Source organism: Sapajus apella, unplaced genomic scaffold, assembly GCF_009761245.1.
Source record: "Sapajus apella isolate SASKATOON/1434 unplaced genomic scaffold, GSC_monkey_1.0 scaffold49, whole genome shotgun sequence".
NCBI lineage: Eukaryota > Metazoa > Chordata > Mammalia > Primates > Cebidae > Sapajus > Sapajus apella.
This window is the reverse complement of record NW_022436989.1, coordinates 17,273,840-17,296,033: the sequence shown is the minus strand read 5'-3', so window position 1 is coordinate 17,296,033 and position 22,194 is coordinate 17,273,840. Positions and strand designations below refer to the sequence as shown.

The 22,194-nt window shown below is 43.1% G+C and overlaps 1 protein-coding gene across 6 annotated transcripts in view; it reads left to right on the top strand.

The window, feature by feature from the left end:
* Nucleotides 1–20,476, top strand: part of URB2 (URB2 ribosome biogenesis homolog) — a 34,452-nt gene extending 13,976 nt beyond the window's left edge. For 2 of the 6 annotated variants that reach the window (XM_032242364.1, XM_032242365.1), the window contains exons 5-10: nucleotides 3,069–3,229; nucleotides 5,374–5,484; nucleotides 7,049–7,291; nucleotides 10,807–10,894; nucleotides 14,449–14,588; nucleotides 19,379–20,476. In XM_032242364.1, coding sequence (XP_032098255.1) covers nucleotides 3,069–3,229; nucleotides 5,374–5,484; nucleotides 7,049–7,291; nucleotides 10,807–10,894; nucleotides 14,449–14,588; nucleotides 19,379–19,576 — 941 coding nt within the window. In that variant the 3' untranslated portion in view covers nucleotides 19,577–20,476. The other 4 variants (XR_004257970.1, XM_032242367.1, XM_032242366.1 and 1 more) reach the window with 4 other exon arrangements.
* The last annotated feature ends 1,718 nt before the right edge of the window (nucleotides 20,477–22,194 follow it).

Sequence of the window (22,194 nt, the reverse complement as noted above, 5' to 3'; positions counted from 1 at the left end):
GTGTTGGGGTCAGGTCAGTCTTTTAAGGTGAGGTCTGGCAATCGGGCAAATCTGATCCTCGGAGCACAGATTAACCTCTGTGTTTCTGGGTGGAGAAGCTGTGATAGTTGGGGCCGCGGGCCTGCCTTTCAGTACATGAGGGTTAAATGGGTTCTCGCGGAAAGTGAAGCCACCTGGTCTGCCTGTGCAAGCACCAAAACTGAAGTTCATGGCCCAAATCATGCTGCTGATGTCTCCCTTTCAGGAACCTCTCTGTTTCTGGCTTGACAGTGGATTAATTGATAGGCTTTGGTATTAACATTGTTCTGTCTTACTGTGTCAGCGACTCTTTTAGGGAATGGTATTCACCTTCTTAATGGGAGCTGAAATCGAGTCTTTTATTAAGCCTAATTACAGTGTTCTAAATGAATGGCCCAAGAAACGGCAGCTGGTGGTCTGAAGCTCTGCCCCTGTGCCCCTTAGTTAAACAAATACTTTGACTTCCATTTCCTCTTCAACCCTGGTGAATTGAGGCAATCTGTCTCTCTTTTTTTTCTTTTCTTTTTTTGAGACAGAGTCTTGTTCTGTCACCCAGTCTGGAGTACAGTGGCATGGTCTCTGCTCACTGCAACCTCTGCCTCCTGGGTTCCAGCGATTCTCCTGCCTTAGCCTCTCAAGTAGCTGGGATTACAGGCATGCACCACCACACCTGGCTAATTTTTGTATTTTTAGTAGAGATGGGGTTTAAATGTCGGCCAGATTGGTCTCAAACTCCTGACTTGAGGTGATCCACCTGCCTCAGCCTCCCAAAGTGCTGGTGTGAGCCACCACGCCTTGCTGAGTTGAGGCAGTCTTTTAAGTCCTAACTGTATGTCCCTGGACTTCTGGTATCTTTTCCCCAGGGACAGAGCCCCTTGGTCACAGCATGGTCAAGGTTGGGCCAGGCCAGCCTGCCACACTGTTGTGCCCTCAGCTCATAGGCCTGGGGTGTTGTGTCCAGGTCTCTTCCACCCGAGCTGTTAGGCTCTGTCCAGGGAAGTGCCAGAGTTGTGAGTGCCGTGGAAGAAATGCCAAGTGAGGAGTGGCCCAAGGCTTTAGGCAGGGAGAGAGGGAATGTGAGGAGGGGCTGTGCAGGTGCCCCAGCCATGGAGTTCTCCCTGTGTCCTCGAGGGTGGTCCAGAGGTGGGCTTTTATAAAGATACCTTCTGACCGTAGAACAGAGGACCTGAATTCAGTTACAGAAACCCACACTTCTAAAAATGCTTCTTGGCCGTGAGTGGTGGCTGGCATCTATAATCCTGCACTTAGGGAGGCTGAGGCAAGAGATCACTTGAAGCTAGGAGTTTGAGACCAACCTGGAAAAAAGCGAAACCCCATCTCTTCAAAAAGTTAGCTGGGTGCGGTAGCATGCACCTGTGGTCCCAGCTACTCTGGAGGCTGAGGCGAGAGGACCCCTTGAGTCCAAGAAGTCGAGGTTGCGGTGAGCCATGACTGTGCCACTGCACTCCAGCCTGAGTGATGGAGTCAGATCCTGTCTCCAAAAAATTTTTTTTAAAAATTAAAATGCTTCTTGTATGTTTGAGACTGTATCCTGCTCTGGAGGAGAGTGAGGTGTTGATTTTGGCCTTTGTAATTAAGTAAACAGACATTCGCACCAATCATAGGGTAAAGGTGGGGGAGACGCCGTAAAGCTAACCAGAGCGATGGGACTCTGGGTGGAGAGGCCGCATACAGGCCTAGCCTGAGTGGCCCTTGAAGGGTAGTTAGGGCAGGTGGAAATGGGAGCCTTTCATGTGAGGGCACTATGTTGTGAGCTCTGTGGTCTTTTTAAACTTGCCAGCCACAGGAGTTGGTGCTGTTATGCCCACTTCACTGATGAGGGTGTTGAGGCTCAGGAAAGGAGCCTCACTGATGAGGGAGATCATTGAGTCAGGGTTTTACAGCTTGTGGGAGATTCAGACCTAGATCTTTACCTCTCAAAAGCCTTTGGTTCCCTTTCCCCCAGTGCTGTAAACAGTAAGCAAAGACAGGAAAGCAGGAAGGTATTCTGGCAATGTGGAATAGTCAGATGGGGCTGAAGCGATGGCTGGAAAGATGACCTGGGGTCAGATGATAAAGGGCCTTGAGCGCCCTGGCTTTGGGCATTATTGTGAAACCATGGGCCCAAGGACACTGGGGATGATGAAAAACAGCCGGGTGACTTCCTGACAATCATGCAGTCCCGAAAAGTGAGTCTCTTAATCTTTTTAGCTTTCCCATCTGTTTAAAATACCACCCACTCTTGCGCCCCTACCAATTTTATAAAAGAAATACAAAACAGAAAAAAAAATACAATTGACCCTTGAACAACATAGGGGTTAGGGCACCAACCCCTGGCACAGTAAAAAAAAAAATCCATATATATCCTTCTGAAACAATTCTATTTAAAAAATCATATATTACTTTTGACACTCCAAAACTTAACTACTAATAGCCTAATGTTGACCAGAAGCCTTACTGATAACATGAGCAGTTGATTTCCACATATTTCACATATGTATTTATATATTCTTATAATCAAGTAAGCTAGAGAAAAGATGTTATTAAGAAAATCATAAGAGAAAATGTATTTGCCATTCATTAAGTGAAGTAGATTATCATCAAGGTCTCCATCCTCTTCGTCTTCACATTGCGTAGGTTGAGGAGGAGGAAGGGGAGGGGCTGGTCTTGCTGTCTCAGGGGTGGCAGAGGCCGAAGAAAACCCATGTATAAGTGGATCCATGCAGTTCAAATGTTGTTCAAGGGTCAACGGCACAAAGTAATAGCCACCTGTCTTCTGTGGTTTGGAGCTTACCTCCTAAGCATGGCTGTCATCTTCTGTGTTTGTGTGTGTATACACACTGCACAGGTACAGCTGTGTGTGAGAACATGGCATCACACTAAATACGTGTACCTGCTTTTTCCACCAGTGCTTGTATTACCATGCCCCTGACTTGGTGATTTTTGATGACTGCCACAGCTGTACACGATTTCATCCTGTGGCTACTTGGTAATTTATTTCACCTGTCTGTCTGTCACATCTTAACAGGTTTGGTTTCTTTCCCACACAGATCCTGAAATTCCTGTTCAGGTCACTCAGGATATTGAGCCTCATTTGGGAGCCTTGTTCACCCAAATGTTAGAGGTTGGGACAATAGAGGACTTGAGGCTGGTGATGCAGTGTGTTCTCCAGGGACTGGATGTCAGTAACATGTGGAAAGCAGATGTGCAGGTGGGTGGCTTCTCCCTCCTTGTGTGGCAGGCTTGGAAACCATGTCAGCTCAAATGGGAAAACTGATTTGAGTTGCGGTGTCACCCCTAAAACTAAACAAACACATTCTAACTGGTAAAGACTCTAAGCAAAGAGGGAGGCTGTGAGAGGGAGCTGTGGTTGGGACAGCCCAGGCTGCAGTGTAGGGAGGCCTTAGTTTTCAAATGGGAAGTTTTTCAAATTATAGATGTGTGGTCTTGGCACGTCAAATACCAAGTATTACGTATTCACAAAACCGATACATAGAAAAGTTAAACTGCTCATTCTTTGCTGAAGACCTTTTGCACCATAGTTTTTGAAACATGTGGCCCGATTGGGCCATACTGCCCTCATGCCAGCATTTGAGAAGCGCTTAGGTTAGCCTACCCGCTTCAGTTCCCATGGAAGTCACTAATACAGCCTGCGTGCTGTTGCATTTGCTGAGTGCCTTTGCACAGAGCTCACATGCTGGGATTTGCTTCTCTGAGTGCCCCTGGGCCCTGGACCGGTCAGATGTCCCCACTCTTACACAAGGAAGAAGGCCACAGAGCCAGTAGTTGGTGGGGCAGAGACTCCAGCCAAGGTCTCTGGTCTAGGCATATTCTGCCTCATGAATGGCTTGGTGACTCCTGGTCATATATAGGTATTGGGTACTGATTTGGACAGGAGAAGAGCTCGAGAGGCTAATCTGGGAGCTTACAGGGAGGGGTCAGTCAGTCAGGAGACTTCCCGGAGGAAGTGAGACTCCAGCGTGCACTGAAGAACACAGGAGACTTGGTTGGGGCAGCAGCGGGGAGGGTAGGGAAGGTGTGCACAGTGCAGGAAGCGTGTTGGGCTGCCAGGAGCAGGGGATGTGCAAGCGTGAGAAGATGGACAGGGAAAAGTGCTGGCAGGCGCGCCTGGTAGGGAGGTACTGCCTGTAGGTGGGCAGGAGGGCAGGAGTGGAGACAGGACTTTGGGATGTGCATAGTGAGGGGGTGCAGGGAAGGGAAGAGAGCGAAGGGCAGAAGCCAGGAGTTTGGCTAGGGTTGTGGTGCTACACAGCATTAGGGGAGAAGAGGCTGGTGTGAGGCTGAAATAGAAACTGACTGACAGTGTGAAATGCCTGGCACTGGGTCAGTTTTTTCATATAGGCACTCAGTAAAGGTAGGGCTCAGCCCATGTCTCATTGTTTAAAACCTTATTTTTCAAAGAGGAAGTTTCTCAAATTATAAATGTGTGGTTTTCTGTGAAATACTAAGTACTACCTATTCACAATACTGATACCTATAAAAGTTAAATTCTGGCCAGTGTGGTGGCTCATGCTGTAATCCCAGCACTTTGGGAGGCCGAGGTGGGCGGATTATATGAGGTCAGGAGTTTGAAACCAGCCTGGCCAACATGCTGAAACGCTGTCTCTACTAAAAATACAAAAATTAGTCGGGCATGGTGATGGGTGGCTATAATACCAGCTACTTGGGAGGCTGAGGCAGGAGAATCGCTTGAGCCCAGGAGGTGGAGGTTGCAGTGAGCCGAGATCATGCCATTGCCCTCCGGCATGGGTGATAGCGTGAGACTTGGTCTCAAAATAAAAAAAAAACTTAAATTTTCCTCATTCTTTGCTTAAGACCTCTCCCACCATCCACTTTGAAACATGTGACCCAATTGGGCCGTATTGCTGTCATGTCAACATGTGACACCTGTGACCACAGCACCTAACCTGATTGTTTCCATATTTTCCTCCAGCCCCTGCTAGCCGTAAGCATGCATTGTTGCTCGGTGAAGTAATAGCCAGCATCCTCTGCATGGACAGAACCTTGACAACACAGGCTCTCTGTGATTAGGTCACAGTGTGTGACCCTTGTGCAGTCCACTGTCCTGGCCCACTTACATGTTTGGTTTAGTGAGACACCGCTGAGAGACCCTGAGTTTGCCCCAGCTCTGCTCATGGTCTTCACTTCCTTCCTGTCTGCCTGCTGATGTGAAGGGTGTCCCCCTCAGGACTTAACCCTAAGCACACCTTGTCCATGTCTCCTGACACCAGGGCTCTCAAGGGCTCCACTCCCAGGGAACCGGCTTCGTCCTCAGGCAGAGTTCTTAGGAGAGAACGGGCTATCTCTCCTGCTAAGTTTTTTCTTTTTCCTCAGGCTGTTGTGTCAGCTGTTACATTGCTGAGGCTGCTACTGAACTGCCCATTCAGTGGAGAGAAAGCAAGTCTGTTGTGGTGTGCATGTCCCCAGATAGTCACAGCTTTAACAGTGAGTACCCTCTGGAGAGGTGTCCTCCAGCTCCTCCCCTCTCTCCCTTAAAGACAGAAGTCAACCTTTTGGGGTCTGCTGCCATGTGGCTTTATGCAGAGCATGTGTGGGCTGCTGCTTTCTGAGGACGGCAGTGAGCAGGATGCCAGGTTTGTATGTCTTGCCTGAACACATTGGTATTAACAGTTGGAGCAGTGGAAGGGAGGTGGTATTAGGGACATTTAGTAGCATCGGAAAGCGTCAGGCAGTAAAAAGAGGGGTGTGATGATAACGGGAGGCTGTTGTGGAGGCCTGTTTAATTTTTAAAATTTTGTGTTTTATTATTTTTGTAGAAGTGGGATCTCACTGTGTGGTCCAGGCTAAGGTGACATGGCTATTTGCAGGTGCAAGCATAGTGTTCTGCAGCCTCAAACTCCTGGCCTCAAGCAATCCTTCTGCCTCAGCCTCCCAAGTCACCAGGATTATAGGTGCATTGTAGATCCCTGTTTAATCAGATGATAATAGAAGGAATTCTGGGCTTTCTTTGTCCCCACAAAATGTTGTGATTAGTTTGATGCACTCATTTATTTGTAGGAGTTCCGTGTGTGTGTGTGTGTGTGTGTGTGTGTGTGTGTGTGTGTGTGTGTAAGGCCTATGATACAGTGAGAATTAAATGCTTTAGAGGATGGGATAGTAATGTTGCAGATAGGAGGTTATTTTGTTGCAATCTTACTCAAATGTTAAAATCTGTGTCCAGTTGTTGCTAGGCTGTTTGTTTCACTAGAACAAAAGCCTGGCTCAGATTGGGACTGTCTCCTGCCCTCTGAAAACCCTGACATGAGTGTTTTTACGCTTAGATGGGAAGGAGCAGTTTATATTTTACCATCATCCTCTGCAGTAATTCTAGCTGTTGCTACCTGAGAGAATTGGCCTGGGTTAGCATGTTCCTGGGGCAAAAGGGCCTAAAAAACAGACTGAATGTTCTCTCTTGTTTTTAATTTGGCTACTTTGTCATTTTCCTGAGCATCCACGTTGGTTGATGGCAGAGGTCATTGTCACCAAGTGTGTGTGGTCAGCATCAGGAGAGGCATGTGGGCTGTAAAAGGAGGTGACCCATGCTGACGAGCAGGCACAGGATTGATGATGTGCGTGGTGGGCTCACACTGACAAGAACACCAGGCTAGAATCCGCTTATGTACACCCAAACGGTGGAGCAGGGGCCCGCACAGCCAGAATACCTAGCAGAACAGTGAGCACTGTGACAGATAGGACCCGAAAGGTCTCACCAGGGCTGCTGTGTGTCTCAGAAGGAGGGTCACGGGTGGGCTCTCCCAGGTTACGTAGGTAAGACGTTGAGCATTCTTCCTCTTGGGTCTGTTCTCTTTATTTTCTAGATCAGTAGTAGATGAATATCTTTAACTAGAACTGATTTGTAAGAAATTTAACAAATGGTATTTAACTGCCCACTGACCGCATCAATTCATTTTGGAGCACATTTTTACTGCAGTCACTCAGTGCTGCAGTGTTTATGTTATTTCCCTGGAGAATTACTTTCATTTTTTCTCTATTTCATCTTGCCCTTTAGCTCCTAAACCGAGAAGCTTGTCAGGAGCAGCCTGTGTCCCTGATGGTGGTCGAGCCTGTCCTAGACGTCCTGGCTGCACTGCTGCGGCAGGGGGAGGAGGCCATTAGCAACCCCCACCACGTCAGCCTGGCCTTCAGCATCCTGCTCACTGTCCCTTTGGACCATCTGAAGCCTCTGGAGTATGGAAGTGTCTTCCCGAGGCTGCACAACGTGCTCTTTTCAATCCTGCAGTGTCACCCTAAGGTGAGAAGGAGGGAGACAGCGTCAGGCAGCTTTTCCTCTGTGAGCAGGGTACTTTTAAGTCTATAGAAAGGTGGCAGCAAAACTTGACTGTTGCAGGATAATAATAAAATTAATGATTTGCTAGGCAAACTTTCTGTTCTAGTAAATTTCAGAGCTGAGTGGTTTCTCAGGCACAACAACACTGGACGTTCGTACTGTGCTTTTCTAGTGATGTTTTTCTTTGTTGGATCTGGTGCTTTGAATAGTGTTTGGATATTACAGGTTGAACATTTCTAACCCCAAAACCAAAATGCTCCAAAACTTGAAACTTTTAGAGTGCTGACATCATGCCACAAGTGCAAAATCCCACTCTTGACCTCATGTGATTGGTTGCAGTCAAAACACAGTCAAAAATTTGTTTCATGCACAAAATTATTTAAAATGATTATATGCAATTACCTTCAGCTATGTATATAATGTATATAAGGTGAAACAAAAATGAATTTTTAAATTGTGTTTAGATGGATCCCATCTCCAAGATATCTCATATATGTGCAAATACTCCAAAATCTGAAATCTGAAACACTTCTGGTCCCAAAGCTTTGGGATAAGGGATATACAATCTGTGCTGTTTAAGGAAGCTCATTAGAAATTATTCTGTTTTTGCTCACCACATATTTAAATAAGTCACTCACTTGCATAGATCTCTTGTTGGGCTTATAATTCAAGTGGATGTCGGGAATGAGGCTCCCTGAGTTCCAATTTTATAGTATGCTCCTTTTTAAGTTAAACTGAAACTAGGGATAAATGTCCCACAGAAAAAAATGGCAGTTCAGCTAACATTTAGTGAACATTTGTTATGTTCCACTCCTATAGCAAGCCAGTGAAAGAGGTGGTAATCCAATTTTATTGATGAATAAACTGAGGCTCAGTGCCACCAAATGATTTGACCAGTTACTTAGCTGAGTCTAAACCTTAGACTCAAGACTGTTGTTATCTTTGAGCAGTGTTCTTTTCATGGTGCCACCACTATATGTATGGCTGACTATATGTGTAGGAACTCATAAATAAGACAGTTAAGACATCGCTTAATGACAGGGACCTGTTCTGAGAAATGTGTCCTTAGGCATTTTTGTTGTGTAAATACCATAGATCGTATAATACTTTCACAAACCCAGACGGTACAGCATACTACACACCTAGGCTATGGGGTATAGCCTGTTGCTTCTAGGGTACAAGCCTATATAGCACTTGACTGTACTGAATCCTGCAGGCAGTTGTCACACAATGGTAAGTATTTGTGCATCTAAACAGAGAAAATTTCCATTAAAAATACAGTCTTATAATCTTATAGGACCACTGTTGTTTATGCAGTGTGCCTTTGACCAGGGTATTGTTTTGTAGCGCATGGCTGTGTGTCATATATTCATGCATATTCCGATATTTTTAAGTGCTTTGATGTCCTAAGGATAGAAACCTGCCAGCAGTACAGTTTTTAAGGAAAATATTCTCTGATAAGCTAAACACTCATGAAATTGGGTCTAACTCTAAAGCCTTCCCCCATTAACAATTGCCTTTGGCGCTGTTTATCTTATCAGTATCTTTGTTATGAAATCTCTTGGCTGATGTTGGATTTGTATGTGACTGTACAGTATAAATGCAATGCACATAAATTGCAAACTGAAATTACAGATCTTGCAAAGGTGCAAGATTTTGTGAAGTTGATGAAAATAATATTAGAAAGCAGCTTGATTCTTCCACAGAACCATTAGCAGATGACCATTTAGTGGAATTAAATCATTTAATAAGTGGAGAAAATTGACAAGGATAATGATGTGGCATTACAGTAAAAATGATGTGATTAATCATAGCTCACTCTCATCTATTGGGGTTGGGTGGGGAACCTGATGCATGATCAGTGATCAGTGTCAGCTGTGTGCATAGTAGGCCCACATTGACGTAAACATCCAGCTAGAATCCTCTTAGGTGCCTCTAAAGGGTATAGCAAGAAGTCATCACAGCCAGCATACCCAGCAGAACCACCAGCAGTGAATGCTGTTCTAAGCACTTCACATGCTTAGCTTATTTAATCCTCATGACAACCTATCATCCTCATTTTGCAGATGAGGAAACTGAGGTGCATACATATAGAAAAAAGCTAGGTGATTTATTGAAGACCACATAAGGAGCCAGAGTGTGAACCCAGATAGTTCCAAAAGGATTTGTGTGCTTTCCATCAGTATGATAGCAAAGGATTGAGAGAGGGTCCTTGGGGAACTATATGAAACGCTGAAATACTTTTGCAAAAATCAACTCTTTCTGAACACACTGCAAAAAGTCAATAATTTGACATGAAGAATGTGGTATTATGCTATCAAAAATTTTGTTGTACGAATTATACCAAAGAGAATAATCCCAGTACTTGATTTCCTCTCTGTTCACTCTGATACGTGGTGCAGTGCTGTCCAGCAGTGTTCAGCAGTGGCGGGCGTGTGCTGTATCTCCGTCGTCCAGCATGGTAACCACTGGCCACTGGTGTCTTGACCCCTTGAAATGTGGCCAGTATGACTAGGAACTGAATATTTAATTTGATTTAATTCTAGTTAATTTAAATGTATGTAGTCACATGTGGCGTGTGGTGCTCTGTTGGTGACAGTGTGTGGTTGTGATCCAGACCTAAAGATGATTGAGTATAAAAGAAGTGTGTTTTGTCATTGGAATCCCATTTTTCTTTTTCTTTTTCTTTTTTTTTTTTTTTTGAGATGGAGTTTCGCTCTGTCGCCCAGGCTGGAGTGCAGTGGTACAATGTCGGCTCACTGCAACCTCTGCCTCCTGGGTTCAAGCAATTCTCATGCCCCGGCCTCCTGGGTAGCTGGAATTACAGGCACCCACCACCATGCCTGGCTAATTTTTGTATTTTTAGTAGAAATGAGGTTTCACCATGTTGCCCAGGCTGGTCTTGAACTCCTGACCTCAGGTGATCCACCTGCCTTGGCCTCCCAAAGTGCTGGGATTATAGGCATGAGCCACTGTGCCTGGCTGAAATCTCATTTTTCAAGATGAAGTTTTCAAGCAGACCTTTTCAGCACTATTAATTGAGAGGCTTTGGTCCCCATTTTAAGTGCATTTGTTTTACTTAATTATTTTTTAGTACCAATGATACTTGAATATATTGATTAGTACTGTTCCTATTGTTTATTTCTACCCATTTCTAGACTGGATTAGCACCAGCTTAGAGTGAAAGGTATAGACTCAGCAAATTCCAAACCAGGATTGCCCCATAGACTCCTGAAGTTATGCTGTGTGGGTCTGTATCCCAGATAGTTAAAACAAGGGTCAAAGAGTCCAATACAAGATGGGTGAACAGTGATACCAGCACCCCCAGGCAAAAGGCTGTGGCTACCCCTGAGCACACACAACTGTTTTGGGTGTCCCGATAGACAAGGCTAAGAAAGAAATAAGTATGAACTCCTTTAAAGTAGAAAAACTTAAATAATCGCATGTGTACTTTTACATTCTGTTATCTGTCATTACAGGTAATGCTGAAAGCCATCCCTTCTTTCTTGAACTCTTTCAATAGATTGGTGTTTTCAGTTATGCGCGAAGGGCGGCAGAAAGACAAAGGTAATTTGGAGTAACATCAGATATAGTTTCAAATGTATTTATCATGGGGTTTTGCTGCGAGCCACATGTTACTGAAAATAAAACTACTCAGTTGTGTTTAAATAAGAGAAACATTGATATCAAATGAATACTCAAAATAATTTCTATGTTTAAATTTCAAATGGTTACATTTTATCCTATGTAAAACAGTAGATGAATCAGGCATCTCCTTATTCACATAGTTCCTTTTCTGGGGGGAAAAAAATCAGATTTAGGAAATAGTTACTGAGCATGTATATCATATAAAGGGGATATAAAAATGACCACAACCCCATTCCTGCCCTTAAGAAGCTTATAGTTCAAAAGGGAGATGAAGAGGAACAGGCAAGTATAGAGCAATCTCATAAAAGGGATAAGGTCCCTCCGCCACTGTTCAGCCTCAGCTTGGCAAGGGTGTGTTTGTTTACTAGGGAAATACAAACTGCCATATGGCAATAGCATTATAATATATTATGTGTACAATTCATTTTTCAGCTTTGAAGTTTGTAGATTCCAGCTGAATTTCTAATTTGAGGGAGATTTTCATTATTTTAAAAATTGCTGGCTGGGTGCCGTGGCTCATGCCTGTCATCCCAGCACATTGGGAGGCTGAGGTGGGTGGATTACCTGAGGTCAGGAGTTCAAACCTAGCCTGGCCAACATGGTGAAACCCCATCTCTCCTAAAAGTAACAAAAGTTAGCCAGGTGTGGTGGTGGACACCTGTAATCCCAGCTACTTGGGTGGTTGAAGCAGGAGAATCACTTGAGCTTGGGAGGTGGAGATTGCAGTGAGCCAAGATCACAGCATTACACTCCAAGCTTGGGCAACAGAGTGAGACTCTATCTCCAGGAAAAAAAAATTGCATTTATTTCTATTTTATTTTGCAGTATTTTGAAATTGCATAGCATGTACCAGCTATGTATTTACTGTCTAATGTGCTAAGCAGTAGGTTAGGGTGTCAGCTCAGATGTTCTGGGACCATAACTCAACTTTGATGGTGTCAGAAGTCCCTGTGACAGTAGTTCTGGACTAACTCAGAAATCCATGAGTGGTGCTCAACTTCTCTCCTACCATTGTGATTCAGTTTTGTAGACTTAAGCAATAGCCCTTTAACCAGACAACTTTTTTTTTTTTTTTTTTTTTTGAGTCGGAGTTTCGCTCTTGTGGTCCAGGCTGGAGTGCAGTGGCGCAATCTCGGCTCACCGCAACCTCCGCCTCTCAGGTTCAGGCAATTCTCCTGCCTCAGCCTCCTGAGTAGGTGGGACTACAGGCACGCGCCACCATGCCCAGCTAATTTTTTGTATTTTTAGTAGAGACGGGGTTTCACCATTTTGACCAGGATGGTCTCGATCTCTTGACCTCGTGATCCACCCGCCTCGGCCTCCCAAAGTGCTGGGATTACAGGCGTGAGCCACCGCGCCCGGCCCAGACAACTTTTGAGAAAAGGGGAAGGGCATCGTTAACGCTAGGCTTCAATTCCTCTGCCTGGTTTTGGGATCAGTCAGTGGCACAGTTAGGTATTTTGCTTCTTCCTTTGTCTGGTGCAGAGCATGTCAGCTTAATACTGTGAATCGATTTAGCAGCAGCCTTAATAAACAAGTTTCCCCTCCCGTGGCAGCCTCAGCCAGTTGGTGGTGGCTGTGTCAAGGCCTGTGTCAAGTTCTGTGTCAAGGCCTCTCCAGTCATGTCTGAGCTCAGCAAGAAAGAACCCCTGTTCTTGCAGTCATGTCTGCCTGGACCGAAGGCCAGGGCCTTGCTCAGCAGGGGTGGAGCACAGCTTGGTCACACTGCCACAGTCGTGTCCTTTGTCATGTATTTGAGGAAGCGCAGGAGCACATCACACTTCTGGGACTCTGTGCAGTGTTCATGTGAGTGTGGCTTCATCATACTATCTGCTAAGACCTGGTTCTTAGATGTATTCGTGGCTTAACTGAGTAGAATTTTAACTTTTATTCTCTCTTTTATTGGTATCCAATGTGCTCTTTTTAATGAGCACACATTAAATTGGTGGCTGACATGACAAGTGCCATGTATTCGTGTTGCAAATAGCATGTATGTGTTGAACAGTCTGAAAAGAGAACAGTTGATGTGAGATATTAAAACATATCACCAGAGTATATTGTCTGTTGAAATACTACATGAAGTGCTACATGAATGGTAACAGTTGACATAATTTTATACAATTACATTGATCTAGAAAAATTGCATCCATAAAAAATGTCTGGATGCTTATTCAGGGTCTTTAAAAATGGTATGCATTCTAAAAATCATCTTTATTGAGTTATGTACAATGTATGCATAACAAATTGCATCTGTTCAAAGTATGCAACTTAATGGGTTTTATGTATGTTTTATGTATGAAACCATCCCCACAATCAAAATGTAGAATATATTCCATCAGCCTCAAAAGATTCATCTTGCTTCTTTGTACTTTTGTTTCCACTCTGGTCCCAGCACCAGTCAGCCATCTGCTTTTTGTTATTATGGATTCATTTGTGTTTTCTGGAGTTTTATAAAAACCTGCCTACTAGGCTGGGCGTGGTGGCTCATGCCTATAATCCTGGCACTTTGGGTGGCCAAGACAGGGAGATCATGAGGTCAGGAGTTCGAGACCAGCCTGGGCCAACATGGTGAAACCCTGTCTCTACTAAAAATACAAAAAAAAAAAAAAAAAAAAAAAAAAAATGAGGTGGGCATGGTGGCACGCATCTGTAATCCCAGTTAGGAGGCTGAAGCAGGAGAATCGCTTGAACCTGGAAGGCGGTGGTTACGAAGAGCTGAGATTGCACCATTGCACTCCAGCCTGGGCAACAAGAGCGAAACTCTGTCTCAAAAAAATAATAAATAAATAAATAAAACTATGCCTACCATTATGCTGAATGATGGCAGAGAGAACTTCCCCATGGGCTGTAACTCAAGCTGTGGAGGCACACATGCAATTAGGATTCCTGGGAGGAGTTTGTTAAGAATCCCTGGATGATCCTGACACCATATGGTGGGAAGAACTAGGAATCAGAAGTAAATCTAAGAAGACAGATAAATGTCTGCTAATGATAATTGAGTCCTATATCTGTCCACCTATAAAAGACACATACAGAAACAATTTCTGAAACTTAAGGAGGCAAAGACATGATTCAGGGTATCTCATTTTTTAAATCATGATGTCGGTAAATGATTTTCTCCCCTTAGGATAATTTTCAATTTTTTTCCAGTTTATGCCATTCTCGTAGAACTCAATCTTCTTTTTTTAGTAATCCTAGATTATCTCTTAAAAATATTGATTGCTATTCTGGTTAGACTCTTAAAAACACCCACACACTCTTGAGTTTTTTAAGTGTCCATCCCTTTGTTGTGTAGATAACTGTTTGAACATATCTGTTCTCCCTTATTCTGTTTGCAAAATAAGCCAATTAAAGAGTCTGGGAAAACATGTAACACTTGAGATAATTTTCACCCATATTAAAAGTATAACATAGAAGAGTTAAAATGTGCTGTTTTTGAACTAATTGGTTGGGGAACACTTTGCTGTCTGTAGGAAGCACAGATGACCTGCCCATGGTCCTGAAGTGTGCACGCCTGGTTGAAAGGATGTACAGCCACATTGCCGCACAAGCTGAGGAGTTCACTGTGTTTTCCCCATTTATGGTGGCCCAGTACGTGTCGGAGGTACAGAAGGTAAAATTGGGTTCGATGTCTTTCACCAAGTGCTTCTGTTTATGGTTCTTAAGCAGGGTTTCTCAACCAAAATGGCAAGCAATGTTGTGGGTATGACAGTTCTCTGTTGCTGTGTGCATGTTTTAGACAGGGTTTTGCTTCCCCATTCAGGCTGGAGTGCAGTAATGCGATGATAGCATCCTATAGCTTCGAACTCCTGGGCTCAAATGATCCTCCCACCTCAGCCTTCCAAGTAGCTAGGACTACAGGCACATACTACCACATCCTGCTAATTTTTAAATTTTTGTAGAGATGAGGTCTTGCTATGTTGTGCAGGCTGGTCTCAAACTCCTGGCCTCAGGCATTCCTCCTTCCTTAGCCTCCCCAGTCTCTGGAGTCCTATTTCAAGGTATTTAGCAGCCTTTCTACAGGGTTTTTTTAAGGACCAAATGAAATGACATACAGAAGGCTCAGCAGTGCCTTGTATACAGAAAAGGCTTGATTATCTGTCTTGCTCCAGTGCAAACCTTGGGGTCTATTTTGATTAGTTTTTTTGTGTCATATAAAAGGAAAGGAAATGTTACCCAGATCCAAGAACAGGAGCTCTCATAGGACCAAGCTTAATGGAGACTAGAAAGAGCGTTTCTACCAGGGAGGTTGCAGTGAGCTGAGATCATGCCACTGCGCTCCAGCCTGGCAACAGAGCAAGAGTTTGTCTCAAAAAAAAAAAAAAAAAAAGAAAGAAAGATAAAAAAGAGGGATTCTAGATCTCAGGGTTCTGGGGTCCCCTCAACTGCAAGAGAGTTCATGTATCTTTACTCGGGGGGTGTGTCATTCATGTGACTCAGCTGCTTTCAGATACTGAAAGTAGATGACAAGGTGGAGATACAGGTAGTTGTTTAGATAGATTAAGGAAAAATATATTTGTCCAAATTAATCTGACTTTTTGATTCAATGTTCTGGATAATTCATTATTCATCAGTTACCTCTTTTTTTTTTTCGAGATGGGGTTTTGCTCTTTCACCCAGGCCAGAGTGAAGTGGCATGATCTTGGCTCACTGCAACCTCCGTCCTTTGGGTTCAAGCAATTCTTCTGCCTCAGCCTCCTGAGGAGCTGGGATTATAGGCACCCACCACCATACCTGGCTGATTTTTGTATTTTTAGTAGAGACAGGGTTTTGCCATGTTGGCCAGGCTGGTCTTGAACTCCTGGCCTCAGGTAATCCACCTGCCTTGGTTTCCCAAAGTGCCAGGATTACAGGTATGAGCCACCTTACCCGGCCATTCAACAGTTATCTTACATTGAAATGTCATTGTGCTATTTTCAAAATTCCACAGGACCCTGTGTGAGCCATAGTAAGTTCACTATAGAACTTTGTAAATCTAGGCTGTATAAATCTTGGTTTAAATTGTTTGTGACAGGCTTGAGCAAAGTATGGTGTATTCTTCTGTCTGTCTTCTGTATGTATTGATATACATTTACATTGTGTTCGATCTGTCTATAAAATATCCAGTTCCCCTTTGTAAATCTTGTAAGAACAGTAGTAAAATCACAAGTAAACTTGTTAGGGTAGAGGTGTCAGCATTTCTCCAGGGAAGTTGGGCTGAAAACCTGGAGCTGCATCAGTTTTCATCCCTGCTCCTGTTTTAGGTAAATCTAGAATACTAAATAATTTCTGCCCCGTTGGCCTTGCTCACCTGGGTAGGCAGCAGTGCCTGTCCTGTGGGTGGGGAGGTGGGGACAGCCTGGCCATGTAAAAGTGCTGGGCTGTGTGGGGCCCACACCTGGTAAGAGCCGTGGATCTTGAGAGCACCTCTTCCACTTGTCCTGTGACCAAGATGTGGGCTTGTAGTTTGATTTCCTTGCAGTTATTTAGCCTTTTTATGGAATCTTGGTATTTCCCAAGCATATCAGTCATTAATATGTAAGCTTTTGATGAAAGAAAAGCTGGCATTATTTTCTGTGTTACTGAATAATAAAATGAGACATAGTCATATCACTTCACTAAGGTCCAAGAAGAGAAGCAGTAATTTGAACCCTTAAGTCACTAATTGTTATTCTGAGATTCACTTTATGAAAAGTCCCTGGCTTCCTGGCCTCATTGTTCATGTGTAATTTATGCTCATCAGTTATATTTTTATTTTTAATCTTGAAAGCCAAAGGCCTTGGGAATTATCTAGGGCCATAGCCTCCCAGAGTCCACTGGCACCACGGTCTGTGTTTTATCTTTCATTTGTTTTTAAATTCAGTAATGAAGAAAATATTCCATATCCATTAGAGGCTTCTGCTGAGAGAGCCATAAATCTTTCTAGACCAGCGTGTTGAAGTTTAATTAAATGCTAGATGTAATGCTAAGTAGATCTTCTTTGCATTTTCCTTGTACTTCTGCAGAGTTGAGTATTGCTGGTGGGACCTGTCAGTAGTCAGGGTAAGATGACCTGGTGAGATGTGTTAGTCAAGGGAAGGGGCAGCTGCAGAGGCCTGCTCGTCTTCTTTCCTCCAAGGAGTAATGGGTCCCTGTGGAAACATGCAGGAAATTGTGGTTACCTTTGTCTTCTTTTTTGCCCCTAGACCAAATTTACAATGTCCTCTGCAGATGCTCCTCGACTTAGGATGGGCTGTGTCCTGATAAAACCATACTATGTTCAAAATATCATAAGTTGAAATGCATTCAGTACTTGATAAACCCATTGTAAAAGTGAAAAAATCATAGGCTGAACCATGATTAAGTCCAGATATTCCTTGACTTAATGATGCAGTTATATCTGGATAAATCCATTGTAAATTCAAAAAATGTTAAGTCGAAAAGTGTTAAGTTGAACTGTCTTAAGTCAGGGACAATTTGTATATTGATAGCTTGGAATAAATATTTTGTGCTGCTTATTCTAAGATTTTTTTAAAGCTACTTAGTGGTGTTTTCATTTGTTGGCCAATGATCTTAATGTTGTAAAAATTGACTTTTTTTCTCATTTTAGAAATAAGTAATCTGAAACCTAAAGGTTTAAAGTGGTTGTATTGTCTGAAACCTTCTGGCCTTCCTTCCTACCCCCAGAGCTTTTGCTGGAGGCTGACTGGCTGCGTTTTCACTACTGAGATACTATGTGAAGCAGTAGTCCAAAGCATGGGCCCTGGGCTCAGACTGCCTAGGTTCAAGTCTCAGTGCTGCCAGTTATTAGCTGTGTGACCTTGGGGTGGTCACTGAGCCTCATTTTTTAACCTTTGGAAGTAGAATTACTTATTTAGCAAGCGATAATTAAATGAATGAACAGGTAGTCCACTTACTAAGCCCTCACCCTGCTATATGGTCAAGGACTTTGTATTTTTGTCTGTTTTTTGTTTTGTTTTTTTTTTTTTTTTTTCTTTCCCTCCCAATTACCTTGCTGTAAAATTCACAGACATTCCATTCTGTCTTCGGTCCTTGAATGTTCCTATCATCTATAAAATGGTAAAATTTAAGATGATCACTTGTCAGAAATTTCTGAACTGTCACATGAAAAGAATCATAACTTTGAAGAATAGCATCATCTTAAAGACAGAAACAAATTGCCTCTTTAGGAATGTACTTCCCAGTGGTTGCCTTTGTGAATCACTTCTTCTGGTTAATAAATATGTCCTCATTAGAAACTGTTTGCAGAGAGGCATTAACTCTTTCAGGTTATCAGGGTAGCGATAAATGAAGATCAGCCAAATTTCAGGCCTGCCTGCGTTACTTTACCACTGCTTTGGTTTTTTTCTACTTTTTAGAAGTAATGGTAAAATACATATAGTATAAGGTGAATTTTACCAGCTTAACTGTTTTATATGTGCACTTCAGTAGTATTACATACATTCTAATATTGTGCAGCCGTCACCACCATCTGTTCCCAGAACTCTTCATTACGACTGCATTTTAGTTTCAGTTACCAGGGTTTCAAACTCTGTTCAGCCCACATTTAGTTGAAACCTGAATGGATGTGGTAAGCGCAGGGAGAACCTGCTCCCCCAGCCGTTTTGGTTGTTTTGATATTAGTCTGAGTCTCTTCTCTGGAAGTTTGGGTGGAGCATCAGATATAGCCAGGTTGGAGATGGCTGCCACCCCCACTCCTGTGCTCCAGATTTTAGTTAACCCTGAACTTCAGGGAGAAGGGCAGCTTTAGGCACGAGGACCAGTTCAGCCATTCCAGGGCTGTTAGAAATTAAGTGCATATTGTGCTTTCTTGACAAAAATAAAGAATCTATTAACTGGCAATCATGAATCATTTCTGCTCTTGGGTGATATGATGTGATCTAATTACTAGTGTAGACTTAGCAAGCGGTCTGTTTTGGTAGTGTTAGGACCTGCCTGCTGCCTTGCTCTGGGGTGAGATGGGGTCATAGTCTTACAGTGAACGTTGTTGTCATTGTCCCACAGGGTTGGCGTAGTTTTCGTGGTGATTGACAGTGCAGAGGAATTTGATACAATGGGCAGGCAGCTTATCTTCTTAGAAGGTTTTTAAATGTAAAGACTCCAGCTTTTTAAAATGCCCCTGGTAAACACATAAGCATCATTTACTACATAGCAAAGCCGCCCTTGTGCTTTCATGGAGTTTTATTCCAGGTTTGTGTTTGCTTGAGTTAGCTTCTATTTCCCCAAAATACAAACTTTAAAAATATGTGTGTTTAAATATTTGACTTAGCAACAAAATTATATTTTTAAAGTGAATGTCAATCTTTTCTCAAGTTGGAGACCAGTTTGAAATTACTTGTCAGTGCTTCCCAAGACATTGTCGGCAAGAGGTGGGGCTTGATCTCTGCCCCGAGTTGTTCTCACAGAGGTTTGCCTTTTCCCCAGGTGACCTTATATCCAGCGGTGAAAAGTCTGCTGCAGGAGGGCATTTACCTTATCCTGGACCTCTGCATCGAGCCTGACGTCCAGTTCCTGCGGGCCTCGCTGCAGCCGGGAGTGAGAGACGTCTTTAAGGAACTCTATAATGACTATCTCAAGTACCACAAGGCCAAACATGAAGGAGAGAAAAGATATACCGCCTAAGGCCATGGGACAGGAGTGCCGCCAGGGATATTGTTCCGAGTGAGGCTTTGTTTGGCCTTGTGGTCTGAAAGAGCTGGAGAATGAAAGACTTAAGATGTTCTAATTTGTAATATTGGTATGCATGGAAAATCCTTTGGGGTTTATGTGGTATATTTTGATGTATTTTATATCATGTTTTTCTTACTATTTTTTAATACATAGTTTTATACAGTAAGTATTACAGTAGAATCATGAAAATAGACCCTGGAATGAGATTAATTCAATAGAAAAATATCTTACTCTCAGGACCTTTCTGTGTTTGGTTCTAGTCTTGGCTCAGTAGTTTGGTGTTCCTAGTCCACACTAGGAACTATGTAAAACTTGGCTTTTTACTTTGGGTACATGGGTCTGTAATTCATCCCTGTTTAAATATCTTTGCCTTTCAAATTCTTCAAGTCACATGGGACGTATTCTTGAAATGCCACTTTTTCTGCCTTCCCTCTAAGTATGCTTTCTGAAGAAGCTGGGGGGAGTTAAGAGTCTGTGGCCTGAGCTGTCTGTTCTGGGCAGGGATAGCGGGCACCTCAGGCAGGTGGGCGATCTTTAGCACGGGTGCCGGGGTCTTGCCTGTTCCTCCTGTGTTAGCCCTGGGAAGTTCATTTAGGAATTTTTTTTTTTTTTTCCTATTCAGTTTAAGAAATAATCCTAATGGTTTTTCCTTATTACCTAAGCAGTATATTTTTACTATAGCAACCTCAGAAAAGAAAAATAAAGGCATAATTTAAAAAATGCACTCATAGTCTCAGTTTCCCAGACCACCTCTGTTGTCACCTTGGAGTGTCTTGTTTTAGTCCTTTTACTATGTGTATGTATATAGCTGTACATAGAAATAAATAAATTTTAGCTAAATTGGTTCATAAATGCATTTTTTTAAAGTCACCTTTTTTCCTGTGTAATATTTAAGTAACTTTGGGTCAGTGAAAACATTTGACATGTATTTTTTATTGGATTCATAGTAGTCCATTGAGTAGATAATATTGTTTTATTTAATAAGTACCCCATGGTTAGACATAGGTATCTTTCCAAATTCCCTTTTATAGGCGGTGCCTGCAGCTGAACTATTTCCAGAAGATGAATTCTCATGAGTTGTATCATTTGTCAAAACAACCACATAATTTTTAAAGGATTTATATAAATATTGCCAAATTACCCCCTAGAATGTGTACTAATTTATTTTCCCACCAATGAGTCAACTTTAATATTATTGAGTTTTGTTTGTTTATTTGTGCCTCCTTGATAGGAGAGAGATATTTTGTTTTGGATTTCTTTAATTACTAAGAGATTATACATTTTTCATATTCACCATTTTTATTTCTTATGTAAATTATGTTTATATAATTATCTTCTGTAATAGCACATTTCTCAATTGGAATATTTACTATTTTTCTTCTTCCCTATCTTTGTGGGATTCATGTTGGAATTCCCTTCTTAATTAGTCAAAAATGTAGACTTTTAAAGTTATTTGAAGGATCATCCTTAAGCAAAGCCTTTTTTTTTAATACTACATTTTCAAGCAGATGTGATTGGAGCAGACAATATAAAATGAATGTTTTTGATACCTAAGAGAAATCACCTGTGTTTGAAGCCTCGCATTTGATTTTATTTCCTGTGCTGTCTTGTGGGGGCTGCGGGACAGTCCTGCCTTACGCACTGTGCATTTCATCTGTTCCCTTCCCTTCCTCATCTAGACTGTGCGTGCGGACCCAGAAATGGGTTCGGCTGGTCTGGCATCCTTTCACTTAATGCTTTGTGTTGACAGAGTTTTGTTTCTGTGGTTAAACTCCCTGCAGGGGCCTCCCTAAGAGAGGCCAATGGTGCTATTTCTTGTTCACAATTAGAGATGGGTGTTGGTGTAAGCGGGTGACCTTTCAAGGACAGGAGCTGTAAACAAGCAGGAGCTAAAATCAAGGTCTTAGGTTTGCCTCTGCTTCAAGTGCCCAAACCGGAAGCTCACTGTCCCTGAGGCCCTCAGGGAGCTCTGGCTAGTTTTTCTTGTGCTGGAAGCTGCCTTGGGAATGCTGGGGGAGCTGACAAACCTGGAGCAGTTCCTCAGGCGTCCTGGTGGTGGCACTGCAGGGCCTTTAGAAGGGAGTTGGCAACTGGCTGCCAGGCAGTCAGCCTTGAAGGAAGGAAAGGAGGAAGAGAAGACTGGGACTCCGTGTCCTCCCTGCACAGCTCTGAAGGGCTCTCTGCTGTGTTCCCATTTCTGGGGAAGCGGTCACAGGTTCCTCACAATCATTTCTGTTTGAACTCTAAAGGCTCCTCAGCAAAGAATTTGTTTTAACTCCATTTCGCTGATTCATAGAGTAGAAGAAACATTTTTCTGACTGGCAAATATGGAGGCTCTGTTGTTCATTTTTATCTCATTAGAATAGCCTGCACAGGCAAAGAGATTTGGCCCAGCCAGCTCTCCACATGTCAGGGCTGGGGACTCAGCTGGGGGGATGGCGAAATGCTGGGCTTCAGAGAGCCTGTCCCCCTGAGACTTGCTGTGACTCCAGACCCCTCGTCCCCTGACAGAGATGCATGAATCATCTCTCTGTACCAGGCATGGAGACATGGCCCTAGTCCTCAGGGAG